Source organism: Triturus cristatus, chromosome 2_2 (genome assembly GCF_964204655.1).
Source record: "Triturus cristatus chromosome 2_2, aTriCri1.1, whole genome shotgun sequence".
Lineage (NCBI taxonomy): Eukaryota > Metazoa > Chordata > Amphibia > Caudata > Salamandridae > Triturus > Triturus cristatus.
In genome coordinates, this window is record NC_140582.1 from 216,574,244 (window position 1) to 216,601,511 (window position 27,268).

Genomic DNA, 27,268 nt, shown 5'->3' on the forward strand with positions numbered 1-27,268 from the left:
GAAAATAGGAAATTACACAAGTCCAGTAATCACTGTTTAAATGACATTACACATGCAAAGAAAAAACAAGCCTTGGCAAAGCCAGTAGGTCTCACCTTTGGGACCGGTTGGCTTTGCCCCACCCTACGCCATGCTGTACAACATCCCAGTTGGTGTGTGGTATGGCTTATAAAAAAGCAACATACATTTAACATGACTGGCTATGTCATTTTTGTTGATGCATGCCTACAAAACGATGTTAGCGCTTTTTTTTTCTTTTTTGCTTGCTGATCCAAGTTGGATCGGCAAAGAAAAAGAATAGAAACGTATTGTGAGAGCGGGAAAAGCAACACAGCGAGAGGTGGGTGAAATCACAGATGGCTGGAGGGCGAGGAGTGCAACAAAATGATGGGCGCGAGTGGGGGGAACAACATGGAGGGCCCGGGTTGGAGTAAAGAAAAATGGAGGACACGTGTGGGAGAAAGGAACATGGAGAGTGTGGGTGGAGAAAATAGAATGTGGGGAGGAGCAAACAGGCAAAAGAGCAAAACATGAAGCGGGGGAGAAGCACCCGGATGAAAAAGCAATGCCGGGGGATAAGCGCACAAGGCCGTCACCGAGGAGGGCGGTAGAGATGCATATAGGCAGCACAAGAGCAACATGAGTGAGTGCGGCAGAAGCATACGAAGGAGACAGCTGGAAAACACCAGCACTTTAACAGACTATTAAACAAAAACAAAAAAAGTAATGCCTGATGGAGCAGAGAAGTACATAAGTAATGCGTCCATGCTTCAGGGGAGGGACAAACACAAGAAGAGAAAGGAAAGCCCACACACGCTAATGCATTAGACCTCAGCCAATGAGAGCGACAATGATGCCAACCAATAGTAAGCAATGGGCGGGCTCTAAGTCCTCTGTAAGCTAACAATACTTCTTACACCAAGCAGAGCATTCGCTGTCTAGTAGGCAAGACTTAACTACCCAGATGCCAGGAATGGGTAAGCAGGGGTGGAACAGGGGTAAAGAAGAGTGTCATGAGCTGCCAAATCAGCCTGTGCAGAGCAGTCCGAGGCAACATAGAGGATAATTACTGCAGTCAGATGCCCAGTGCTAAATATGAGCTGGTGGTTGCAGGTGGGGCCCTGATTGTTTCTCAGCAGACTTTGATCCAAAGCAAGAGAGAGAAAAACACAAAAGAAGGAAAGGAGGAAGAAAAGACGTAAAAAGAGTGGCAAAGGGAGAAAGGAGGAATTTAAAAGAACCTGCAAGAGTGAGGCAAAGAAGTAGGGAATGTCGGGGAGTGGATAAAAGAGGTATGCGGAGAATCAATACTGGACAGCCTTGGATAGCACCGACCACGGCTTCAAAGCAAAATCTTTGGGCCCTGTCACTTATTCTCCTTCAAATTAATCAATGCAGGTGCCTTCCCATGGTTTATATCTGCGACCTCTCACCAGAAGTTCCAGACTCCAGCTGGAGCCTCACTGGAAAAAAACCTTGTATTGACCGCAGCCGGCCAAGCATCCCTGCTGACATTTGTAGAGCTTACTCACAAGCTGCAGCTAAAGCCCGCTGTTTATTGGCAGAAGAGGCGCCTGGGTCACGTGCTTGCCCTCGGATCAGTGATGTCATTTGTAAAGGTTATCTGTCAGTAGCACCAAGAGTGGGATTGTTTGGGCAGAAAGGGAGACAAAACAGCCTCCACCACCGATGGGGGTCTGATAAGGCCAGGCAATTTATTTCAAAGGCTTTGACATTAAAAGACGGTAATTAATGGCAAAAGCCCCCACCGGTTATCAACATTGGGGCCAAGTCAACAAGCAGATTGCATTTTAAATCCTATTCTTTTTCTAGAATGGGTTTTTACAGTGATTTATTTCTGTTGGAAATTTAGATTTCAAAAAAAGGTTGTACTTTGCCTTTATTTCTGCATTTAAAAATGTGATTTTTTTTTATCGTGTGAATTAATTGGGCACGTTAAGTGCTCGGGTGTCGTTTGCCTTTTGATGTAGGGCCTGTTCTGCGCTCACCGAGCGTGTGCTTGTGAGAGAGGGCGCCTTCCGATGAAGTATTCTCCGGCAATTAATGTCAGAACTGAGAAAGTACATCCTATGGAATCACTTTATCAGTTTGGTGGCTGTAAGAAATGTGCGGTGATTGTGTGTCGTTTCGCAATTAACATTTTTGTTTTAAAAGTATACGGAGTGGAATTCCGAATAAGGACATTGGAAGATATACATTAAGGAAAGAGCATGCCTTTGCCTGCTGGCACAAACAGCAGCGTGGATTAATTCAGTTCAGAAAAAAATCAATATGATGCGGTTTTTTCAATAGTTGTGTCAGGTTGGGGGTCACTTGTGTCCCCCACCCAGCCGTCTGCATTGAATCATATCTCTTTTGAAATATTTCCATTTCGTGTCAAAGCAAGGTGAAATCACACTTTTATTTGAAATGTTCTCCTCCCGTAAAATGCCATTAGCACCCCCCCCCCCCCCCCCCCTCTTTCTGAGGTTCAGGGAATCCCTGCTGAACTCAGCTGTGGAGAAAGAGATACTGAAGGGAGGGAGGGTTAGGGTTCACCTGGAGCTCAGAGAGGCAATGGAGATGTGAGGGGAGGACTCCTTGCATGGGAGTTCACATGGACGAGGTGGAGGGCAGGCGAAGCTTGCCGGATCTGGGCCGGATGAGGGCACAGACCCTCCTGCTGCTGCAAGAGTTGCAGATGGACATGGAGAGCTTGAACTTACCTGCCAGAAGGCACTGTGCATAGTAAAGCTTTCGGTGTATATTTCTAAAACTCCTTTTCTGGTTAAATTCCAGAAATGCATGTCTGGGTGGACCTCTAGGACATCCACCTGAAATGTATTAGGAGGTGTCTTAGGGTTGATGTTAGAGTGATGTAACTGTATCATTAGATGTTCATTGGTTGGCTCAGTGTTCTCCTGTAGAATGTATTATGCTTGGCTTTGAATGTTCATTCAGTTGAGTCCTCGTCTGGGCTCTTTCGCATGCAGGCTGAGCAGCTGTTGATGACAATACAACTTAAGGAGACATCCGCCGTGTCTGGACAGTTCTACTTCACATATTGGCGACGGGCTGGGTAGAAACGGAAATGGCTTTTAACCCTCACTATTAAGGTACTGTTTCTACTACTTTCTTAAAGGGCCCAGGGGCTTTTCAAAGCGCTACCTGTCCTCACAGATTCAGAGCGCACTTCGTGCTCAACATTAAAGCTTTCGCTTTAAGTGCACGGCGGCAGGATTTTAAGTATTGAGGTGTACTCCATGTGTTATTTGCTGGTTGTAACACTACCTTGGAGGTATTGCCTTTAAGAGCGAGCAGAGTGAGACTGAGAATTGCCTTGGAGAGGTAGCTGAGCAAATATGTATTGTTCATTTATGTGACTGTGTATGCAGAGTTTATTTCATTTGTTACAAGCGCTGTGTCCGCGCTTGGCTCAGTGTTCTCCTGTAGATTGCATTATGTTTAGCTTTGAATGTACATTCAGTTGAAGTCTTCCTGTCAGTGGCGGCTGCTACTTAACGGGACTGGCAGGGCTGGGGGTGTGGTGGGCAGCCGCGGCCCGTGGAGGAAGTTCCGTGGGGCGGAAAGGCGGGGCGGGGGAGGGGCAGCGTGGGGGGGTGCTAAAAACCGGAATATGGATAATTGGAGGTATGTAAACAATTAAATAAATAGAACGAATTTCGTAGCGCGCGTTGCATTGCAATTTGGGTTGCAGGGCGCGCTACAAAATTCGTTTTATTTATTTAATGGTTTACATACCTCCAATTATCCATATTCCGGTTTTTAGTACCCCCCACACTGCCCCTCCCCCGCCCCGCCCTTCCGCCCCACGGAACTCCCTCCACGGGCCGCGGCTGGTGTTGGGAATCACCTACCTGCAGGCCGGCTGCCGACTCTCGGTCCTCTTCGGTCGTCGACTCCTAGAAGCAGGAAGCATACAGGCTCCCCTAGCCAATCAGAACGCTGCTGTCACCATCATGACAGCAGCCTCGTGATTGGTCTGAGCACCTTGGTTTGGCGCTCAGGCAGGGACTGGGAGCCTGTGCATGGTCTTCACTCAGGCTGTGCAATACAGCCAGGTGGAGAACATTCTAAGTGCACATGACTATTTGGCCAGCTCAAGATGGCCAACCAAACAGTCATGCACACTTAGAGAGTGCGCACCACTCCTCCCCTGCTCTGGCCAGCCCAGCCCGCCCTGCACTAAGCCAGTACGGAAAAATACAATGAGATTAACGTTGAGTTATTATCATTTTGTTTTTCCTCTTTGAACTGCTTACAGAGCAGTGGGGCGACGCTGCTCCGCCTCAGCAGAGGAGCCTCCGCTACTTCGTCTGGGCCCTTTTGCATTTGTGCTGTTGATGACAATAAAACTTAAAAAAATATCCACTGTGTCTGGACAGTTCTATTTCACATATTAGTTGCTCCTTCTTTCGAACACAATGATATCGTTTTGGGATTGTAATCGGGAAGAGGACACTCATGGATTTGGAAAAAATCAGTGAATTTGGATACATAGCGGCACACCCACATCATGAGGTGGTGAAGTAGGAAAAGACGATTTTGGGGATATGGATTTTATTTTTTTGCAACATGACATTACAGAGGTAAATTATCATTTGACCCGTAAGGGACAGGAATCAAAGATTTAAAGGCGAAACAAATATATAAAAGGCCACTACTTACTGGATTTGGACGCAGTAGCAGGTCATTAAATTCCAAACTTTGGGGTGCTGTGTGTCAAACGATATAAAGAATACTTTTCTGAGATTTGAAGACACATTAGTGAAAATGTTTTTGGAAACAACATTGTCAAGTAAGTATAACTTGCGCCATATAGTAACTATAACTCACACCCCCACCATGCAGTTTTCTCACGAATAATTGTATTGCAAATGTTGCAGTGATAATATCAATGATGCCATAGAAGGTGTAATCAATGATCTAATATGTGGAGTAATTTAGCTGCGCATGGTGAGGCCGCGAGGTATAGTTACCGTAGGGTGCGAGTTATAGTTACTTGAGTTAACCATAACTATAACAGCTGAATTTCTATGGTTTTGTGCTGAGTAAATTCAGAACCTAACTATAACGTCCCTGCAACCTTTATTTTTTTCAGTGAATTTCTATGTTTTTTTTAGAACACACGTTAATATACCCAGCGCCATGCACAGCCTTAGGCCGTGCACAGTGGGGGTTTAGCCACATGCACCCAAACTCAAGTTGCACACTGCTTTCAGCCGTGCGCAGCATGGGGTTGGAAGCAGTAGTTTCCTTTTTCCAATTTTCACTGGCTCCACTGATCCTTCGAAAATTTACACAGGGGGCTGCACTGAGACCTGTCTGCTCATCCGCGGAGGATCCATGGATCCATAGATTGAATTAAAAAAAATAAACTGGCCAATTTTTTGCCCATGAGGGGTCCCTATCTGTCCTATAGGGTCAGGATACCTTTATCCTGATTCCTTATATCTTTTTTGCTCTCTTCTTTTCCCACCCCCAGTTGATTTAACAAACAAAATGGCGGAAGCAACTTTTCCTTCAGGTTGCGGTCAACCAATCACAAATGGTTTTTTTGCATGCGGATCTGTGAATCTGCCAGCGAAGATCCACATCCCTATATGTCTATTTTTTCTGCCCTTTAATATCTCTAAAATTACTGAATGGACTTACACTAAATCACAAAAAGCACACTTTCTGGACAACATCCAGCTCTCTGCCAAATTTGGTGTAATTCAGTTCAGCCTGACCCCCAGGGCCTTGAGGGTGGGAGGGATCCCAAAGGGGTAAAATGTTTTAAAAAATGTTTTTGGGGGAGGTCCATGTATTAGAGGATTCACGACAACACCCAGTGTGACACCTCTGGGGATTTATTCCTGATCCGCGGATATGGAGTGAATCCCAAGAGGGCTTACATTGGCGTTGCGGTGGATACACAGAACCCCCGAACCCCAAAAATAATAAAAAGGGGCTTGTGCACATGCAGGAGTTGGGTACTTGCGAGGGGTTGGGTGCCAATCCCCACGCTGCACATGGTAATGAACAGCTTACTTTACATTAAAAAAAAATTACATTCACTGAAAAAAACAAAGATTAAAGTGAAGATATAGTTAGGAATTTAACATCTTACTTTATGATACAAAGCCTTAGAAATTCATTGAAAAAAAGAAAGAATAAAGGGACATTATAGTTAGGCGAAAATTATGTTTAAAACGGTTATTCTTGTATTTTCGTCCCTGCTACACCATGAACCCATGGGCGGGCGAGAGGCCGTGTCCTTGTTTTGATTGCTCTGTAATAGGCAACCTGACTGCTGTTTTGTTAACTTTTTCAAATTCCCTTAGTTTACTGATTGTTAATTTTTATAATGCTTTTTTGCATTGTCAATTTTTAAATATGAAAATGGTTTTATTATCCTAGATGGTGATTTTAATTTACGCCCCTGTGATCGGGCCCTCTTTTCCTTTAATGGTCTTGCTGATCCTGTTTTATCCAATGGAACCCGGAGGTCTCCATTTCATGCCTGACCCTGCCCCGCCCTTCCCCAGAACCGAGCTAGTCAATGACAACACAGATGCACTCGTGCAATGGGAGGAAAAGAGGACATGTTCATTAAACATAAATTTGAAATCCAAAACATGACATTCAATTCTTTCGAATATCGAAATGTTGACATAGACACCATTATAATCATAAACTTACAATGACATTTTTTTTTCCAATTTTTAAACACCGAGGGGCATATTAACAAGGCAGCGCTATAAAATTATCGCCGCTTTTGCGGCTGTTTTCGGCCAATAAGCGCCGATAATTTTATCGCCTTATCAGCAAAGACACGCTATGGCGTGTTTTGCTGACTTAGCGCCCGTTTCCAGCACGCCTAACTTTGCATCGCTAATCAGATGCAAAGTAGGCGTGGGTGTGAAACCAACCAGGGAAAATATCGCGAAGGCAACTTTGCGATATCAACAAGGAAGGGTAGCGATTATTTAAATCGCGTTAAGTATGCCTTAACGCAGGAATTTAACGTCTGTTAAATTCCTGACTAAGGCATACTTAACATGGTGGGTGGATTCTGTGGCTAAGACCACAGGCCCTATCATCTAGGATATCGCCGTTTTCCACCATGGAAAACGGCGATATCCACACTATCTCTGGAATTTTTATCGCCTCGGCGATGCGCGTTGTTGATAACGTGCTAACCGGGCGATAAATTCCAGAGCTAGCCGGCGATAAATATGCAAGCGCTAAGCACGCTTTGCGATATTTATCGCCGGCCCTTGTTAATATGCCCCCAACATCTTAACCAAAATGCATTTATATTTACAAGAAGACAATTAAGCAGCTAAACACATCACATTGGATTCCTTACTCCAGCACTAAGGGACCCGCCAGTCTGCGCCCCAGGGAGAACCACACAGGTGTAACCCTCCTGCATCCTTGAGGGGTGGTCCCCAGCCACCTCTTCCTTGTCGCAACCCTAAGGGGCCCACCCCTCCAACACCAGGCTGTCTACGAGGCTCGTAGGGTGTAACCAGATGCAGCAGCCCCATGCCCTAGATTATCTAACAGTGTGCCCCGGCCGGTGTAAACATTCTCCCTGGGGTTCCGCTCACTGTCTCCCCCTCAGTGCTGCCCTATGGAGTGCATTATAGGACCCCCTTGCTGTTGTACAGTGCTTTTAGTGTTCACCCTACCGCCACAAGGGTGACCTGGGCCAACCGGTCCTCCTTCCTCCCCACCAAAAATGAAGTCCTGGAAAAGGCCCAAATACCATCTATCCACAGGTCCGTGCCCAAGTCAAACATGTGCACACCATCGCAGTGGAACATATGATTCCCCCTGAGTAATTTGTGGGGTGTATTCCCAAGCCGGCCCCCGCCCCGGGCACAGCTTGGCCATTTCAGCATTTAGGAGCCTGACCGAAATATTCAACGCCCTTGACCATACTCCTGGTCCCCACTTACGCCGCAGCACCATATGCGACCACGCTATCTGGAAAAGTCCTACCCAACCAGGCAAATTCTGACAACAGAGCTTCCCTCATGGCCCTGCGTCCCAGCCCAACCATATCATTACCTCCTACATGTAAGATAACCAAGTCTTGGAACTGCATTCCCCGTGGCACATGGAGTATCCCACCAGCTGGCGAATGTGTGTGATCCGAAGGCCACCAACACCAATCTAATGATAGGAGACACTCTCCAAGTCCGCCGGTTTCAACTTACGCTGCTACTGCAAACGGTAAGCGCTAAGCGCACGAACGAGTGACCCAGCACCCACACGACTTTGGAAGACATACTACTAAAAAAGAAAGAGAACAAGAATGGAGATACAGGAAAGGAGACGGCGGGAAAATGTAAAAGGAAATATTCAGAGCAACTCGGGACAAACGTAACGTTTATAACAAGATGAAGACCATCGGCCGATACCTTTAATCTCGTCTGCCGAAAGAACCACCCCCGTCGCACAGGTCACAGCCCCTATTCTGTTTGAGTGCGATGAGTAACCGACTGGATCAATAATCAGCGTCTTTTTTACGGATTTCATTAGAGCTAACACAGTTTGTTTTGCTTTGGATAATGTTAGACCTCACATGCAAAGGCAACGCCTTGGGGGAGCAAGCTCCTCCCTGATGTTATTTAGTATGATCTTTTTAGAGACAATCAGCTTAGTTTCAATACTTGCCTGAACATTAACTCTTGAGATGTTCTGCTTCCTTGTTGTTATTGATATTGGCCTATCGTGAACCATCCTCTCACATTTTGATCTCAGAGACGGATGTATGACGTAACAACGCGTGTGTTTACAACGCGTGCAGTTACATCGCGGTTTTTACAACGAACCGATGTAACCACGCGATGCCATTACAGCGCAAGTCTTTACATCGACTTGCGCTAGATGGCGTGCTAACATTAGAAAAGCATAATTTACTATTCCAACTCCAGTCCACTTAACAGTAGGGAAGGTGTTGGGATAGTAAACTACACTATTTGTAATGTTAGCACGCCATCTAGCGCAAGTCGATATAAAGACTTGCATTGTAATGGCATCGCGTGGTTACATCGCGTTAGTTGTAAAATCCGCGATGTAACTGCACGCGTTGTCAACGTTTCGTTGTAAAGGTTGTTCCCCCTCAGGGACAATAAAGTGGCTAGCTCCACGGGCTTTGTTGCTGTATCATTTGGGTGATGAGCTTATTGTTAGAAGCTGTAAAGCCTGCATACCCCTGAACCAGTTCTGGTTGAGTAGTTATGTTTGAATCACTACACAATAAACGTAAAGAAACAGTTATCCCAGGAGCTTAGCCTCCTTGCTAGTTAGAACCAAAGTTGATGGGCTTCATTTTGTCAAAGGTATGCGTAAAGGGATGGATGGAATGTTTGATCTCAGCCCCCGGTATTACTCAGGTCACATTGCAGTCCATCGTTATTTTTCACACTCTATCTACTAACATTGGCAGACAGGGATTTGCACTAAATAATTGTGCCTCCTCGAGGTAGGCATTATGATGATTAGGATTAAATTTCTAGAGTGCACAATAACATCCTGGCGTTGAGCAATAGCCCTATTCCCCATCTAAAACGCAGTTATGGGGTAAACAGCCAAGTCTTAAGCAACCTTCTGAATTGACTAAGTTAAGAAGTCTGCCGAAGAGGTGTGTGTATGCCATTCCAGAGGCAAGATGCCTGTGCAGAGAATGCTTTGCCACCCACCCATGAGATTCTGAATTTTGGCTGCATCAAGAGGTTTTCATACGAGAAATGCAGACGGTAACAACTAAACTTGTCACCTAACAATGAAACAACATTCAAAACTGTCCACATTTGTCCACCTTTGAATATTTGCTGCTGACAACTTCCAATACAAAACCTACACTTGAAGGAACTCGCACACTTGAACTCGCGACCTTTGCCACGGACTCTACCTGGGCGGCTGCCTTGGTGTGAGCTCTCTGTGGCGGTGGATGGTGATTGCCTACTTTGCACTATTGACTAGCGCTATTTTAAAAACTGGATTTTATTGTTTTATCGTTTTTAATTCTTTGGTGTATCTTATGTGAAGTGTATTGAAGTGTATTTATTCTGCCTTTACTGCTGCACCTTCTCTCCTGAGGCGCAAAGCCGGGAGATCTTTCCTATACTCTCGCTGTGTTTTGGGGGCTTAGGGGACTCTCTTCTTACCTGGGGCAGCGGAGCGAAGTCGCTTTCACCGGTGTCGGCTCCTCGCTGCTCCGCGCTCTCCTCCTTCCTGCTGTGCTCTCTGGGCGCCCCTCTCGCTGGTCAGTGGACAGCGGGATAGTCGCACGGGGACGGCGGCCATCTTGAGTGAGGCTGGCTCGCTGGTCGGCGGACTAGGCTTGCTGCCTCACGGGCGGGAACTATAAAACTAGCTTCCCTGCCCTGCCCCGATCAGACCTTTGCCACGGACTCTACCTGGGCGGCTGCCTTGGTGTGAGCTCTCTGTGGCGGTGGATGGTGATTGCCTACTTTGCACTATTGACTAGCGCTATTTTAAAAACTGGATTTTATTGTTTTATCGTTTTTAATTCTTTGGTGTATCTTATGTGAAGTGTATTGAAGTGTATTTATTCTGCCTTTACTGCTGCACCTTCTCTCCTGAGGCGCAAAGCCGGGAGATCTTTCCTATACTCTCGCTGTGTTTTGGGGGCTTAGGGGACTCTCTTCTTACCTGGGGCAGCGGAGCGAAGTCGCTTTCACCGGTGTCGGCTCCTCGCTGCTCCGCGCTCTCCTCCTTCCTGCTGTGCTCTCTGGGCGCCCCTCTCGCTGGTCAGTGGACAGCGGGATAGTCGCACGGGGACGGCGGCCATCTTGAGTGAGGCTGGCTCGCTGGTCGGCGGACTAGGCTTGCTGCCTCACGGGCGGGAACTATAAAACTAGAAGGTGATGACTCCGCGCAGCGGACGCGCATTGCGGAGGCGCCTTTCCCGCGCCAAAGGAGCGCCTAAGGAAAGCCCGTCTGCGCCCGTCAGCGTCCCGGATGCGGACGGGTGCGGAATAGTGGAGTACACTGGCCCTCAGCTGCGTGCTTTAAGAACTGACCTGCACAGCAACTGTGGGGTATGTGACCTTGGTACAGGGGAGAATCTGAGCTGTCCAGGGTGCGGGTGGTCCTTGAGATGGGACTGGGTGAAGCCCATGGCTCCCAAGCTTAGTCGGCAGTTAACCTTTACGACGACTCATAACTCGGACGACCGGTCTTTCAATTGTGCTCTTTTAAACACTCGTTCGGCTTGCAAGCATGCTCAAGATCTGTTCAGTTTCCTGACCGATTTCAAGCCAGCCTGTCTATTTCTTACTGAAACATGGCTTGATGATACGTCGGGCCCAGATATTGCTAATGCCTTGCCCCCCAACTATTACATACTTAGAAAAGACAGGATGAACAGAAAGGGTGGGGGTGTAGCATTGCTGATAGATAGACAGTACGAATGCTCCATTATCCCCACGAATGAAATCCACGGGGTTGAAGCATTGGGTTTTTGCCTTTCCTTTTCGCCGGCTCAATCCTGTGCCGGTCTGCTGATTTATCGACCGCCAGGCCCCTTGGGATCTTTTAGCGAAGAGCTTGTTACTATAATATCTACTCTGAGCATTCAATTTAAACATTTTATCCTATTGGGCGATTTTAACATACATTTTGATACTCTGGCTGCCACTGACACTATCCAGATACTTGATATCACTGCTCCCTTGGGCCTTCTACCCTACGTGATATCGCCGACCCACGATAAAGGCCACACATTGGACCAGATCTTCTCCACCTCTCCCATCTCTGTTGCACCCCCTCTTCCCGTCTTATGGTCGGACCATTCGTTACTAACTTTTAAGATTCAGTCCCTGTTCGCGGGGACGGGTAGGCCTGTCGGATGTCAGTCCCGCCTGTCACGCCCCTTTCATCTAGTCACACCTGAGATGATTGAGCACTATAGGCTATCTCACCCCTGTTCTCTCACCGGGGACTTAGAACTGGACCTCCTTCGCTTTCAAACATGGCTAGCACAGTGTTTGGAGGACTTAGCCCCGCCTAAGCGTTCCCTTAAGAAATCCTCACGTGCCTCTGGCCCCTGGTTCACACACGCTCTCAATACCAGTAGAAGGCTTTGTAAGAAGGCCGAGAGAGCTTGGCGTGCCAACTATTTAGATTCACTAAAGGAGGCCTATAGGTCCTGTATTAAGGCTTATCATAAAGAAATTTATGTAGCCAAAAAAATGTACTTCACCCATAGGATTGAAGAAGCTGCGAACACTAGCAAGGAAATTTTTGCTATTGTTAAAGAATTTACCTCTCCTGCCGCCAGCTCCCTCAAATGTTCCTTTTCTGAGACGTGGGTTTCTCAATTAGCCAGCTTCTTCTCCAATAAAATCAGGAGTATTCAGGCTACTTTTTCCTCTCTCGACCTGGGAGGACTGTCCTGGCCCAATACCCCGTCTGAGGTGCCTAAGCAGGGGCAACCCAGCCTGATGAGTTTCCCTCCTCTCCAACCTCTTGACTCTCTGGAATTACTCTTAAAAATAAGATCGGGCTCTCCGTTGGACCCTTGCCCTGCCAAGCTGTTGGCTAAAGTGGCCCATGTGCTAAACCCGATGGTGAACCCCATTATAAACCGCTCCTTAGAAACAGGCACAGTTCCTTCCATCTGGAAGCAAGCGATGGTCGTACCACTGCTGAAGAAGCCGTCCTTAGACCCCACTACTCATGCCAACTATCGACCTATCTCCTTGCTCCCAGCCTTGGCAAAAGTTGCGGAAAAGCACGTGCAGTCTGTCCTCTCGCTCTTCGTTGAGTCCCATGGTATTTTGCACCACACTCAATCCGGTTTCCGTGCCAACATGAGCACGGAGACGGCCCTGTTGGAGGTGACTGAGGCCATTAAGGAAGTCCTGGACTCTGGGGGGAAGGCAATGCTGATTTTGCTTGATCTCTCGGCGGCATTTGACACCGTCCCCCATGGCCGCCTTCTAGCGCGCCTTGAGGAGATCGGTATTGGTGGTACGGTACTCAACTGGTTTTCGTCTTTTCTGTCCAACCGCCAACAAACAGTCTGGGCACCCCCACACTCCGCGGTAGTGCCACCCATGGAGGTGGGTGTGCCTCAGGGATCAATCCTGAGTCCTACTCTTTTTAATATCTATATTTCCCCTCTGGCGGCACTTGCGGAGTCTTTCGGTGCCCAGATTGTCTCTTATGCTGATGATACTCAGCTCCTTTTCTCATGCGAGAAAGATATGGACTTCGATGGTGCTCTCATCAAAGGCTGTCTGGAGGCAGTCTTTAATTGGCTTCAAATGAATCAACTCAAATGCAACTCGGAAAAATCCGAGGTTCTCTTTTTTGGCTGTCCCCCTGATACGTGTTGGAAATCCTGGTGGCCGCTGGACATGTCCCCCCCCTCTAATGCAACACCGGTGGCAAAAAATCTTGGGGTTAAGTTGGACACCTCCCTCTCTCTTAAACCACAAATTATGAGTCTGGTTGGCCAGTGTTTCGGGGTCTTGAAAGCACTTAGAAAATTCCTTCCCCTCCTCCCCATTGCCCACAGGAAGACGACAGTGCAGGCCCTAATAGGATCCAGGCTTGATTATGCCAATGTCCTTTATCTGGGCCTCCCGAAGTCTCTCCTCTCGCGCCTGCAGATTGTGCAAAATTCGGCCGCTCGTGCGATTTTTGGTCTTGGTCATCGCGCCCATGCGTCTGGCCTGTTGCAAACCCTTCATTGGCTGCCGATCCAGAGGCGCATTGAGTTTAAAACGCTCACCCTTGCTTTTAAAACCCTTCATGGCATGGGCCCTAGTTATCTCAGAAAGAGGTTCATCCTCTATAAACCAGCCAGAGCTTTGCGCTCAGCGTCTCTATCTCTCTCCACGGTCCCAGCAATTAGGCGCGCCCGCATTGGTGGACGCTCCTTCAAGTACCTTGCGCCCCGGGCTTGGAATGCCCTCCCACTCTCTTTACGGATGAGTGAGAGCTTGCTGTCCTTCAGAAAAGAGCTCAAGACTTGGCTCTTTAGCCAATAAGCCCCCCCCCCCCCCTGTTTAGAGCTCTGTGGCTTCGGGTCTGATAGCGCCGGGACACTCTGCTTGAGTAGCTGAGCGCTTAACAAAACCCCGTTTAACATAACATAACATACAGTGCAAGGTTTTGTGAGTTGGCACCTGGCAGCCTAAAGTGTGCATGCAATGAGTGAAAGAAAAACAGTAACATCTTACTAGAAATAGCACTTTCTTTCGCTCACCCTTTGAAGCAATATTAAACTATACAAAAAAGTGAAGGGTGGAATGCTTGAATTAATCTCAGCCACTAGTAATCACTCGGGCCGCATCCCAGTCCATCGTTATTTCGCACATCATGCCACCTCCTATCGGACCCTGCCATATGCAAATCAGTCTTGGCCCTACTCCAATAGGAACAGTCCAGCCCGAACCACCAGGCAATGTCCTCCCTCAACTTTACCTTGATGCAAGGTAGTGCGAAGTAGCACTTAGTTCTACTTAGTGGTACTTACAGCAATTTACGATGCAAATCATGATTTGCTTTTGAAACTAAATCCCACCACAACACTTTGCAGTGGGTTTGCGTCACTTTTGTTAGTCAAAGTGTTAGTAAATCAGGTCTTTGTGTTCTGTCTTCTGGCTAAAAAAAAGTTACATTCAAAACCTTCCCATATTGGCCCATATGTGATGTGAGATAAATCAGAGCAGCAGAACCAACCTGCACAAAAGAGCTCCTTTTAAGGAACTCGCCAATAACCCTGGAATGTTACTGTAACCGTTTCTACAACCGTGAACTTTTATTTTGCCAGACAATATGTTTTAATTCGTCAAGGGGTGTATTTCTTCAATGGCACGAGTTCGACCAGAACATCAAGATTTCTCAGATGGCATATGTGATATTATTACTTCATAAAAATGTAATTCATTTGACGTCCGTTCCAGCTTAGACTTTCACTTAAATCTTTTTGAAAAAAAAATGGAACAATATTATCTCTTTTCCACCACCTGTGTAAAATTCTCTTCTTTTCTTGTGACAGCACAACTTCAGTTAAGGGTTTGTGTAGTTACCACAGCCAGACTGGAAACCATAAGCGGCCATGGGGCAAAAAAAAGTTCAAACCAACCCACACTGCAGGTGCTCGTGGCTAGAATAACGCTAAAGAGGCTTCAGGGTACGATGGCCGGCGGGAGTTGGTCGGCCATCGAGCCCTGAAGCCGCCCGCTAGCCGGCAGCCCGCAAGGAAAATGTCAGAGTGGCAGAAAAGTGATTCAGGCCCTGGCAGTGACTTCCAAGCGCAATTTGCAGGTTTAAGGCAGATAGGAACTGGGCGGCGCTGCCATGTCATGCTAAGGTTTGGCTAGTACGTTTCTCCTGAGGGGGGATTGGTCAGATCCCCTTATGCCAACGCCAGCTTTTTAGTGGCCATCCGGCAGCTATAGTTGTGAGTGTGAGACCCACTGTGAAGGATTTTAATGTTGCTCAATTTCCGATTTCTCAGCAACTTAAGTGCTGCTTCAGGTGACGACCCATGCTGTGTCTTGGTTGAGCTGGCTCAGGTAGTTTATGCATTGGCTCCAGGCAGGAGGACATCTCCCAAAGGAATGAAAATCCAGACAAGAAATGGGGAATAGGTTGGTTTCACTCTGGATACTTGGAAGGCTACTTCTAGTGGAGGGTAACTGTTTTCAAGTGTCCCCAGAAACAATTACTTCAGTTTCCTCACATCTAACTAGTGCATTTCGGTGCTCAAATGCTTCAGAGTAGGTCTGAGTATTCCTGAAATTCCCCCATATTACTTATCGCATAGGAATTTTGAATCTATTTAGAATTGGATCTCTGGTCCAGAAAGTTGTAGGAGCTTCTGGTTTTCACTGTTTATCCTATTTTCAAGAGTATATTATTATTATTATGTGTAATTACATTTCTTCTCTATTTGAATATAGAGCTGACTCTATATTGACCTTATTAAGTGGTACTGTCTGTAATACTGTATTTGGAACATTTAAAACTGCACTGTACCCTTGAGCAAGCCTTGGCAGGTTAAACTCGCCACCTGATGAGAGTCCACAGCTAAATGAGAGCACTTTCATATCCAGTTGAAGTAGAACAGTATTATGGCCTCATGACACAAGTGGTAAATTACATCAATTGTAGTTAATGGCCATTAAACTCCCAGAGTCTTGGGACACCAAGGCAAAGCTTGAATAGCAGTGGGAGTGGATACCAAATTAAAAGGAATGGATACGATTGCCGCACATAACGGCTTCTTGTCATTGGATTCCCACTGCTTTTTGAAGGCTCTTGTCTAGGAAATTGATAAAGGTGATGCAGTCATAGTTCACAGAGCGAAACGTATCAAATATATCCAATAGTGCAGGGTTGCTTGTTTCAGGCAGTCATTTGAACTCTTGTGGATAAGAAGTGCCCATCATAGGGACCGGAGAGTGGATCCATGCTAGATTTTCAGTCTATTCACATCTGCAAGTCTTAATTTGAGTCAGTGGATGCTGGTGGTGGGTATCAGCACTGAGCACTCACTTTAGCAAACCAGAACTTATTTTTCTTGATCAGACTTTGAGCCAGAGCAAGAGAGAGGAAGGCAGTATAGGGAGAAAGAGTGAGGAAAAGAAAACAATAACAAAGGAGAAGGTAGAGACTAAAAGTAACCTGCACTGCTTGATATGAAGAGGCAGGAAGCATAGGGTGGTGGAAGAAAGAGGCATGAGGTGGAATCACGTTTACACAAACATGGCATTCCGCATTTAGCATTCAGCAGCATTGACAGTGAGCTCTTAATAAAAACTTTGGAGCCCTGAACTTGTTTTTTAAATTTTCTTTTTACAAATTAAGCCATACATTCTCATGCAGTGAATCTAAATGGAACTCATTTGCTTAGTCATGGCATGATGTGGCTCTCCTTGACATATGCTGCAGAACCATGATCAAAAATTGTTTATGTCTCTTAATGTTTATCCTGATGTTTACATATTTCTTCATTTCATCATACAAACACTAAATGACGTGTAATAAAATGCCATATCCTTCCCAAGGTCCAGGTAGAGATGCTTTCAACTGATTTTTGTGACCTGTATTGATTCAGCTTGTCTAGGCCTGGTAACTGCATGGTCGGAGAAGGCATCCGAGAACCCCGCTTTGTCAGTCTGTCCTGCAGCAGGAGCCTTAAAATGAGAAACTGTCCCTTTGAGAAGTTGTTTTGACTCATTGCACTTACCTTCTCTTCTCTTAGTCCAAACTGCTTCGAGAGAAATGGCTGATGCAGGGGACGCCTGCTCCATCAGCGGAGGAGGAAGAAGCTAGAAGGCGACAGTGTGAAGAGGAAGAGCAGAAAGTCCAGCGGTTGGAAGACAACATCCACAGGTAGGTGGTAGTTTTCAACTTCTCGTGCTTTAAAGTCCTCATGGCTCCTTGTGTTCAAGAAATGATCACTTCTGATGTTTGCCAGGCAGTTATTTTGCAGTTTCTTGCCAATGAATCCTCTGGGTGAGGATCAGGTGTTGCTGTGTTAGGTGTCAGAATGTTCATCATAACCCTGGCAGGTAATGGATTTCTGTCCAGGGCAAGGTGTGTGTGTGTGCTGGTTTTTGTGCAGTGTACAGGTTTCATTTTGGACCACATATTTTCATTGTAACTTATAGATCATCAATCCTCTCAAATAAGCTTGAGACTGCTGTAGATACTTCAAAGTCAAATGAGTGTCAGCCAAAGAAATTAAACACTGATGCAAAGCCAGATGTGAAACCAGGCAAGACAGTAAATGATTGAGGTGAACAAAGACTAATAATATAATTTCTAATGGACATGAGAGTGGAGTAGATGCAATGGACAAAAGTGTAACCTAAGAAGACCGTTTTCAAGATGTTGACATGAAAGTGATCAAAGACTGGATTCCGCATCATATGCATTCTGTAGGCCTCATTGAGTTTCAGCTGTTACACATTTAGTTTTGTGATATGTGTTGACCATGTTGTGTCAGTGGACAGTGGCTATGGGATTGGCTTCTGTTCTGCTTGTAGTATGAATTTTTAGAGGAAGACAGAGGGCTCTTCTGTTAGTTTATCCTGTGAAGTTTTAGGACTTTGGTTTCTTAGTCTTAATTTGTTGGTAGCTCTACAGAATGAGTTCAGAAGTCCAAGATGCCACAGGGTAGTATTCACATTAATCAGTGGCCTGTTGCTCAAACGTGCATGCATAACCCTTGGTACACAGATCCCTGTGTTACAACAAAAAGAAAGTGTGAGACAGCTGCTGAGCTGGTGGTTTTCATAAAGACAGCTAGTAGTTACAAACCTCTATTTGAAAGTAGTCTTGCTGATTACTGCTTATTTACGTGTAATACATTCTCGCTGGTGCCAAATTTAAGGGTCTGTGTCTTGGCTTTTATCTTTGTTTCCAAAGTTCAAAACTGATTTCTTTTGAAAATGTGAGGCTTTGCTTGCTAGATGGACATAGGCCTGCAGCAGTCAAACCTCACCAATAGTGAGTCCTCCTGAGTAACCCTGGCACAATACTAACACATGCTTAAAACATTAAGGTAGAACGTTATTTTCATGTTGTTTTATTTTCTGCACCTTGCAAAAACAGAAAATTCGAATACCACAGCATAAGTGTCCATGTTTAATACTGTGTTTATTGTTTGTTGTTTCTGTAGCACTTAGATGCCTTTCTAAATGTATGTTTGCCTTTGATAGAAGATTTAAATTGAATGAAAATGTAATATTGCCAATATAGGAGCCAATGTTATTGACAAGGTTGTTGGTATCCAAGTCTAATATATGGATCAAGCTGTTCTTTAAATACTATCTCTGCACCATATGTTTCGATCTAGTGTAACAGCACAGCTTGTGCCAGGCCTTAGGTGACCATCAGAAAAAGAGCTTCCAGAAGTACTGCTGAGAGAAGGACTCAGCCATCGCCCACATGTTGGTTCCCTTGAATACGGCATTTGATTGGGCATGAGCTATGTGCTTCCACTGAAAAAGAGTGTTTGCCCTACAACTTTGCCATCTGCGAAAGCTTATGCTCACTACAGCAGGGATGAGTTACTTATGGTGAAAGCCACTGATCGAGGCTTTAAGCTTGATCTGTTTATTATGAAATGTTACACTAAACTATAGGCAGTAGGCAGAAGTACGTATTGTGAAAATCATGTTAAACCCAATAGGCACCTGAGGGTGGATTGTTATTACTCGGTATTAATGCCTTCAGAGAAGCATACTGTTACATCGAAACTCACAGATTACCACAGTAGGCAATGGTTTTGGTATTGGTTAACCCTTCTGACAAATTGTGGGGCTGGGACATTTGTGTTGTGATAACCCTTATTAGGTTATTTTAGGAAAGATAATATTTTGCTTTGACAATTGCAATTTTGTACTCATTTGTAATGTTATGACTATACGCCTGATAGTTTGCCTGTGGGAAAACTTACGCTCAGTACAGTAGCCATGAGGTGATTATAGTGACCCGCTAATGATAAAAACTATAACCCTTAATGGTTAATTGGGAAACGTTATGTCCAATACCATCGATCTTATCTGGTTATTATATAAAGTTATGACAATGGAAGTACATCTGGATCATTTATTGTGAAAAGCATAAGTTAAAACCATTAGGCCTGTAACGGTGGATTGTTAGCACTGTGTTACAGGCTGTAGAGAGGTATTTTGTTACATTAAATCACACAGGTTACCGTAGTACGCACAGGTTTTGGTGTTAGTCATCCCGTTCGACAAGCATTTGGGTTAACAGCTATTCACTGTGATAATCCTGTTAGGCCCCTTTCAGAGTGGTTGTGTACTGTTTTGCCTGCTCCAAATTTATATGTGTTTGTAATTTTATAACTGTCCGCATGATGGTTACCAGTTTACATGCACTTGCTGGCTATGATATCATGCCAGTGGTAAAGGCTATAGCCCTTATTTGTTCATTAAAAACAGTTATGCCCGGTTCCATAGGTTCGATCTGTTTATTATGAAAAGTTATGACAAGACTAGTAGGCATGACATACTTATTGTGAAAAGCATTTACTAAAGGCAGTTGGCTTTTAGGTTAGATTGTCATTACATGTGCAAATGCCTGCATGCAGATATTTTGTCACACAAATTCTCTAGGATTACTGTAGTAAGCCATGGTTTTGGTGTAGGTGACCCACTCTAACAAACCATGGAGATCGGACATTTGCGCTAAGCTAATCTTTAATAGACCCCCCTGAGGAGAGATTTTAAATTAATCGACAACTGTAATTCTGAACATATGTGTAATTTTAGTAGGGTAAACCTAATGGTTGCCTTGTGGGAAAGCTTGTGATCAATACAGTAGGTTTGCATTATGGTGTGGCAAGCTGACGGTAGAGGCTATAATCATGATTCCTATATTGGAATAAAGTAATTTTAAATTGTCTTATGTCTGATCTATTTTTCATGAAAAGTTACGACAATGGCGTAGGCCAGAACTATTTGTTGCGAAATGTTTGTATAAAATCCAATAGGCATATATAGGGATGGCTTTTTACTACACTATGATAAAGCCTGCAGATTTGTATCTTGTTACATGAAACTTCTCAAACTGCATTTATAGGCAAGCATTTTAGTGCCAAATACCCTGCTTGGCAAAGCCTAGGCTAGAAGATTTGCTCTGTAATACATTTTGTTGGAAGATCTTCTTCTGAAGAACTGACAGGCTTAGTTATCTGCCAGAATCTTGTACATTGGGGGGATTTGGGTCTGCCCTCTTCTGCCATTGGTATGTCTAAGTGTCATTTACACTCTGATTCTATCCATGACAACATACAGCATGGGGGTAATGGGTCAACCCACTTCAGCCATTGGCTCATTAGTCCAGTGAGTGGCAGCATTTGTCTGATCACATGTGCACACCTGCCTGAAACTGCATGTGCTTCAGTGCCAAGACTGGTGGGCCAGTCCTTTAGTCTTCTATTTTCTGTGTTCATAAGTCCAGTTTCTTTCCTTTTCCTCTTTTTATTTTCATTTTTTAGAGCATACTGCAGTTTTCTTGACAGAACTCACCAGCTTCACACGCTGCTTGCTCACCTCTCATTTCATATGCAGTGCACCACATTCTGCTTGGCCACTGACTGCCTATAAACCAAGAACTCATCATGAAATGGTATTGACCATAGTGTACCTCTGATTCACCACCACAAGATTTTGGTTCAAAACAAGGAAGCTGTGCTGGAACTTCAAAATAATGAAACACTATGTATAATTCCATTGCAGGACTGTCATCCACTACTGTTTTTAATTTTATTTAATATTGTATGCACCTGCCTGCCATTCGTAGATGGCAACTTGTTTTGTTTTTACTACTTTTTATTTTTTTAATTTATTTTGTATATGTTGTAAGTTTGTGTATGTGTTTTTATTGTACTTCTGTAATTAGAGAAACGTAAGAACGAGTCAGTGGTAGATGATTGGATGCATGAGTGCAAGGCTTAGTGACTAGGTACATGTATGATGCCTTTTGAGTGGCTTCACCCATCAAAGACTGAGGAGGCACTTTCATTTATAAGCCAGGCCTATTGGCACTGCCAGTGTGCCAGTGTCTGCTTCTGTTCTTTAAGGGCTTAGTTATTACACAGGGTGCAATGGGCCACAAGTATAAAAGAGCATATGAAAGAGAGTGGTAACGTTTAAAAATATCAACAATTGAAAAACAAATGGAAACACAAATTAAGGGAATGTGCATTACACATTATATGTTTCACCCTCTCTGTTTGGACTTATCAATGTGAGGCAAAGCTCAAAGGTTCTCTAACATCAAGAAAAAAGTGGAGGGAATTGAAGGTGTATTTAGTCATAGTAACTTGATCTTTAACATTTTGATAATACAATATAAAAGGAAAGAGATTCTTAAAAAATATAATCACATACATTATTTCTAAAACGTATGAAAACACATACATTTTAATTTATGTTGATGAGATACTATCACATGGTGCAATTCTCTTGGAAGTAATACTCCTAACGTTGTAAGTAATGGAAGACATTTGGGTCTTTTGACAAATTACTCTCAACCAGCACTGCCCACTACTAGGCATCAGGACATTTCATTGTCCATGCCTTCTCATAGAAATATGTCCTTAAGGTACCTGGGTATTTAAATAAATCCTAATACTGGAATTGTAAATATCCAAAATGTTTTAGGGTTGGTCAAGAACTTTCCTATGGCTGTAGGATTCTGGATACATTTACTTCTGGCTGCCACAGGAAGGATGGCACTGGTAGCAATTGCTCATTCAACTCCTGGTTGTTGCACATTTTCATTCCATACTAATGCATGCTCTGGTTTTCTACAAAGGTAGATCCTATAAATGTTAAAAGTGAGATCCCTTGCTACGGTCGTTGGTTTGTGCATAATGAAGACCTCTCAAGATTGTATTCACACAAGTCTAATTTGTGTGGCAACAATTATGGTCTGGGTGCTTGGAATGCAAGATGTACTGCATAGTTACCTACTTGGAATATTTGGTGCTATGTTGTAATGCTGAGTCTCCAGCTGTTGGTACATGTATGAGCCAGAACATAATACGTGCAGGTTAAGGCAGACCTATCAAGCCCCAGCACCAAGCATTACAAACAGCATCTGAGCCTAAAGGGCTCTTTAATGCACTTTGATTACATGTTGGGAGAAGTCAGCTCTTCCGTGTTCACTGCAAGTAGTAACCGAGTGAGTGCATCACAAATTGGCACTCACTCAGTGAGGGCAGGATCTTGGTCTTGAAGGAGGTCGCAGTTACTGAGAAGAGATGTTGGAAAAGCTTGCACACTAGAAAGGAAGGACCACTCTTGTTTCTTCAGAAAACCAACATTTATTCCACTTCAAATAGAAGCCTCAATCCCACAGGCTTTGTCAGAGTCAAGTGGTCAGACAATCTACATCAATTTATCATCAACTGTTTTCAGGATTCAACTAGCCTAGTCAGTAGTCAACTAGTGGATTAGCCCAAATGGGCTTCCAGACAGACTTTAAAGATTCCTCATGCAGAGGGAGATCCATGTGGAATACGGTCTGAGAGAACATTTGTCTGAGCCGATTCCATGACAGACTGTACAGTCAAAGGCTTTATCTATGTATTTACTTTTATAAAGTATTCATGTGTAGATGTCCTTTTCAGTATATTGGCTTTACAAAGAAAGAAATGCGGAATAAGAATAATTGAATTATAACTATTTGCCTCACATACACAGCGACTAAATACTGAAAATACACTTCAATAGGGTCCACTACAACACACCTTGGGGCCAATTCATAAAGGGACAAAAATGTCATCTTTTATGTCTGTCAGAAATTCACAGGAGGGCTAGACGGTTTTAGTAATGAGGATTATCTGCAGTGGCGTTACGCAAAATAATGCCCCCCACCCTGCAGAATGTACTCAATGAGAGCCCCCTGAACTGTTGGGTCCCCTACACTGCAGGGGCCTGCATGGTAAAGCACAAGTGGTTTTCCTGAGTGTTTAGCTATTTCTTATTCCATGCCATTGCACGCATTCTGCAAGGCATGCAGCAGCCTGGGTTAGAGGGTCCCCTCCAAAACAAGAAACCCTGGGGGCCCCCAGCACCACAGGGGCTGCGGGGGGCCTTTGTTATGTTATGCCCGTTTCCCCGCCATGAGTGTGGTAATTGCTTCAGTAGTAAACCCCATGGAAAGGGTGGACGTGAGGGACTCAACATGTACTTTGCCTTGAAAGTTTGTAAACGGTCACAAACTTGTGAGTCAAACTCCAATAAAACCATTTCCAACCCAGTATATGGACAGAGTTTGACTTCAGCAAAGGGCTGGAGCTGGGAGCAATTTGTCAAAAAAAATAAGTATTTGGGCTCTCGTGAGAAGGCAGCTTGCACCAGCCCATTTCTCCTGTTAGCGTAGTCTAAAACAGAACCAACTACTAACCATCAAAGTGGGGAGAGGATATGGCGTAATGGCCAGAGCTGCCGAATTCAGAGCTGGGGAACCATGTTCGAATCTGGGCGTCTGCTCAACACCCTGTGATTCAGGCCAAATCACTTAACCTCCCAGTAAAAAAACTTGTCCTTAACTGGCGCTCATGAAAAGCACAGGTGTTGATGATTAAATGCCGGTGCTGAGCACCGGAAACCACCTACTCAAATTAAGCATTGCCCTGAGTAACTACTTCCAGGGTGAGAAGGGTAACGGATCACCTCAAAACCTGATGATTTCCACTTGAAGGAAAAAAAAATTGCATTTGACCATTGGGCTTCATTTACCCAGAATGTAACTCGACGTTTATAAACAATTATGCTTTCTGTAAATCTGAGCATATGAAATATGCAAAAGCTTTCCATGCACAATATTGGGAATGTTTGTGAATTCCCAAATGTAGTACATATGCACTTGTTTGTTGCAGTTCTACTATGGGTGCAATTTCACCACTTTTCTTTGTATATTATTCCACTTATTGTCATAGCTATTGATGCTGTCAATAAGATGTGAATCAAAATGTATTTTACATTTAACCACATTAAAGAAAAGCAATTACTTTATTTCTGAAAGAGAGTAAATATTTCTGATACTTGAATAACTCTCCTGCCAGTATATAAAAAGCATTGGGGCATATCAGCAAGGGCCGGTAATAAGTATCGCTAAGCGCTCTTAGCGTGAGGATAATTATCGCCGGCCAACTCTGAATTTTATCGCGGAGATAGCGTGCGATTAGCAACGCTTATCTCCTTTTTAAAAAATTTTTTTTTTTAATGCTTGCCAACAGTACAGATACAGAAAACAGAAAGGGAAGGCACGGCATCTATGGTCAACATAGATAAAATTACATACACCTATTCAATGGTTCAACAAAAGACTATACCTTATATAACATTTAGAACAGGGAGAAAAAAAAAATAGGAAAAAAGAGAAAAGGACATCCATGAATTGAGCCAGAGAGAAAAAAAAAAAAAAAGGGAAAAGCCGGGGTCATACATTAATCTACACCTCCAGCCACTCTCGAACAGGAGCCCAAATTTTATGACCCAGCTCAGACCTCCTTCTACCATGCCTCGAATAGATTGCAGATTCAAGACTATAGAGGGCTAATATCCGTGATCTCCAATTAAAAAATGTTGGGGCTTCTGGACTAAGCCATTGTGATGTGATACATAGCCGGATTAAAGACATTGTTATAAACAGAAAAGCTGACAGATGTCTTGTCCTTTCAGCTGAATCACAACCAAGCATCACCATCTCTAAAGAAATATTAAGGGGAATGCTTAAGCTAGCATTAATGAAATGCTCAACATCAGATAGAAAGCCCGCTAGCTTTGGACAAAAATAAAACATGTGGGTATCATTGGCCGCCTGGAGCCCACACCTAGCACAAGAATTACCCTTGCAGCCTCCCCATTTTGAGATTTTGGCCGGAGTGTAATACAGATCGAATAGTGCCATGTAGCTCTGAGAAAAGGAGGCTCCCAGGAATTAGGGCATAGTTTGCTAACTCCAATGACAAGCTGATATCCAGTCCAACTTTACCAAGTTTACCCTCCCACTTAATATTTTGTAATACCAAATCATCAGGGAGTTAGATATCAAATATTGATACAAACATCCAATTCTAGCCCTTCTTCGGATCATTTCAAATAAAGTACTTTTAGCAAAAAGACTTGGCATATGGTGCTGTTTTTTAACTATAAAGCTCCTGATCTGTAAATATTTAAAAAAAATCATGAGTTTTAAGAGAGTACCGCCCCTTTAAAAAAGAGAAGGGGGCCATTTGTCCATCCAAGCTCAAGTCACCAATTACCACCAGCCCTAACGACTGCCACCTGTAGACAACCCGATCTTGAAAAATAGCTGGCAATAATCGGGCAGCCGAGAGCGGGGTACAGAAATTTATATTTGGAATTGCACATTTATGGCGAATTTTATGCCAGATTGAAAACATAGCCCAGATAACCTTAAATTTTGTTTTTTTGTAATAGCTCGGCTCCAAGATTCGCAGAAGGACACCATTGGCAGTCTCGCCAAGACCCAATTCAAAAATAGTAGGTCTACAACAGATCGGTACCTCCGCCCTATCACCCAGCAATGGCAACCCCATATATTGAAGCATAGCTGACCAATAATACAATAGGAGATTAGGGACTGACCATCCCCCATGCTCCCTAGAGAGACACATCCATTTTGCTGCCCTACGGGGGAGACGATACCCCCAGAGAAATCTTATACAGATTCTTTCAGCCCTTACCATGCTTTGGTGTGAAAGCTCCAATGGAATAGTGCGAAATAAGTATAAAAACTTTGGGAGGACCATCATCTTCAGGACATTGCATCGCCCAAAGAGTGAGAGGTGTAAGTTATCCAATCTTTTCAATTTAAGATTAACTGAATCAATAACCGGAAGTAAATTTAAATCTGGAATATTATCAACTTGGGCAGTAATTTTAACCCCTAAATATGTTGCATCAAGGGAACTTGAGAAGGGGCTCATATTCCGGGTTTGAATGACCTGTGTTTTTGAAACATTAAGTTTATAACTTGATAACTGTCCGAACTGTCCGAACTGTTCTGCTAGAGTTTTTAAGGCAGGAAAGGCAAGTGCAACATTGCTGGTTAGAACCACTATATCATCAGCGTAAGCCAGCATCTTAAACTCTACACCACTGACCTTAACCGGAATAATATCAAGAGCAGCTTCGATCTTACCCAGAAAGGGGTCGATATACATCGCGAACAGCAAGGGTGAACAGGGGCACCCCTGCCTAGTGCCCCTACTAATTTCAATAGGTGCTGAAACGGCCCCTGAAATTCGGAGATTTGCTACTGGGGAGGTATATAGTGATTGAATAGCCTGCACAAATTTAGTGCTAAACCCCTTCCAGCGGAGGACTGCCCATAGAAAGCCCCAGGCGACCCTGTCGAATGCCTTTTCGGCATCCAACAGGATCACTCCGAGGGGGGATTCTGTTGTTTGAGCCCAGTCCAACAATGCAATCACCCTCCGGATATGATCAGCTGTGTCCCTAGCTGGAATAAAGCCATGCTGACACAATGATACCAGCGGAGTGATTACCAACGCCAATCTAGTTGATAAAATTTTGGAATAGATTTTGCTGTCAGTATTTATCAAGGAGATCGGTCGATACGAAGCGGGGTTTAGTTCCGGCTCATCTTTTTTTTTAAATAGGACAATGGTCGTTTGATGCCAGGAGTCTGGTATAATACCCCCTTGTGCTGCCCTAAAGACTGACAAAAT

The 27,268-nt window shown here is 44.3% G+C and overlaps 1 protein-coding gene across 2 annotated transcripts in view; it reads left to right on the forward strand.

Annotated features, from left to right (window-relative positions):
* PALM2AKAP2 (PALM2 and AKAP2 fusion) overlaps nucleotides 1–27,268 on the forward strand; it is an 843,707-nt gene that overhangs the window by 231,248 nt on the left and 585,191 nt on the right. For both annotated transcript variants that reach the window (XM_085641250.1, XM_085641251.1), the window contains exon 3: nucleotides 17,267–17,397. In XM_085641250.1, coding sequence (XP_085497376.1) covers nucleotides 17,267–17,397 — 131 coding nt within the window. The remainder of the gene's footprint in view (nucleotides 1–17,266; nucleotides 17,398–27,268) is intronic.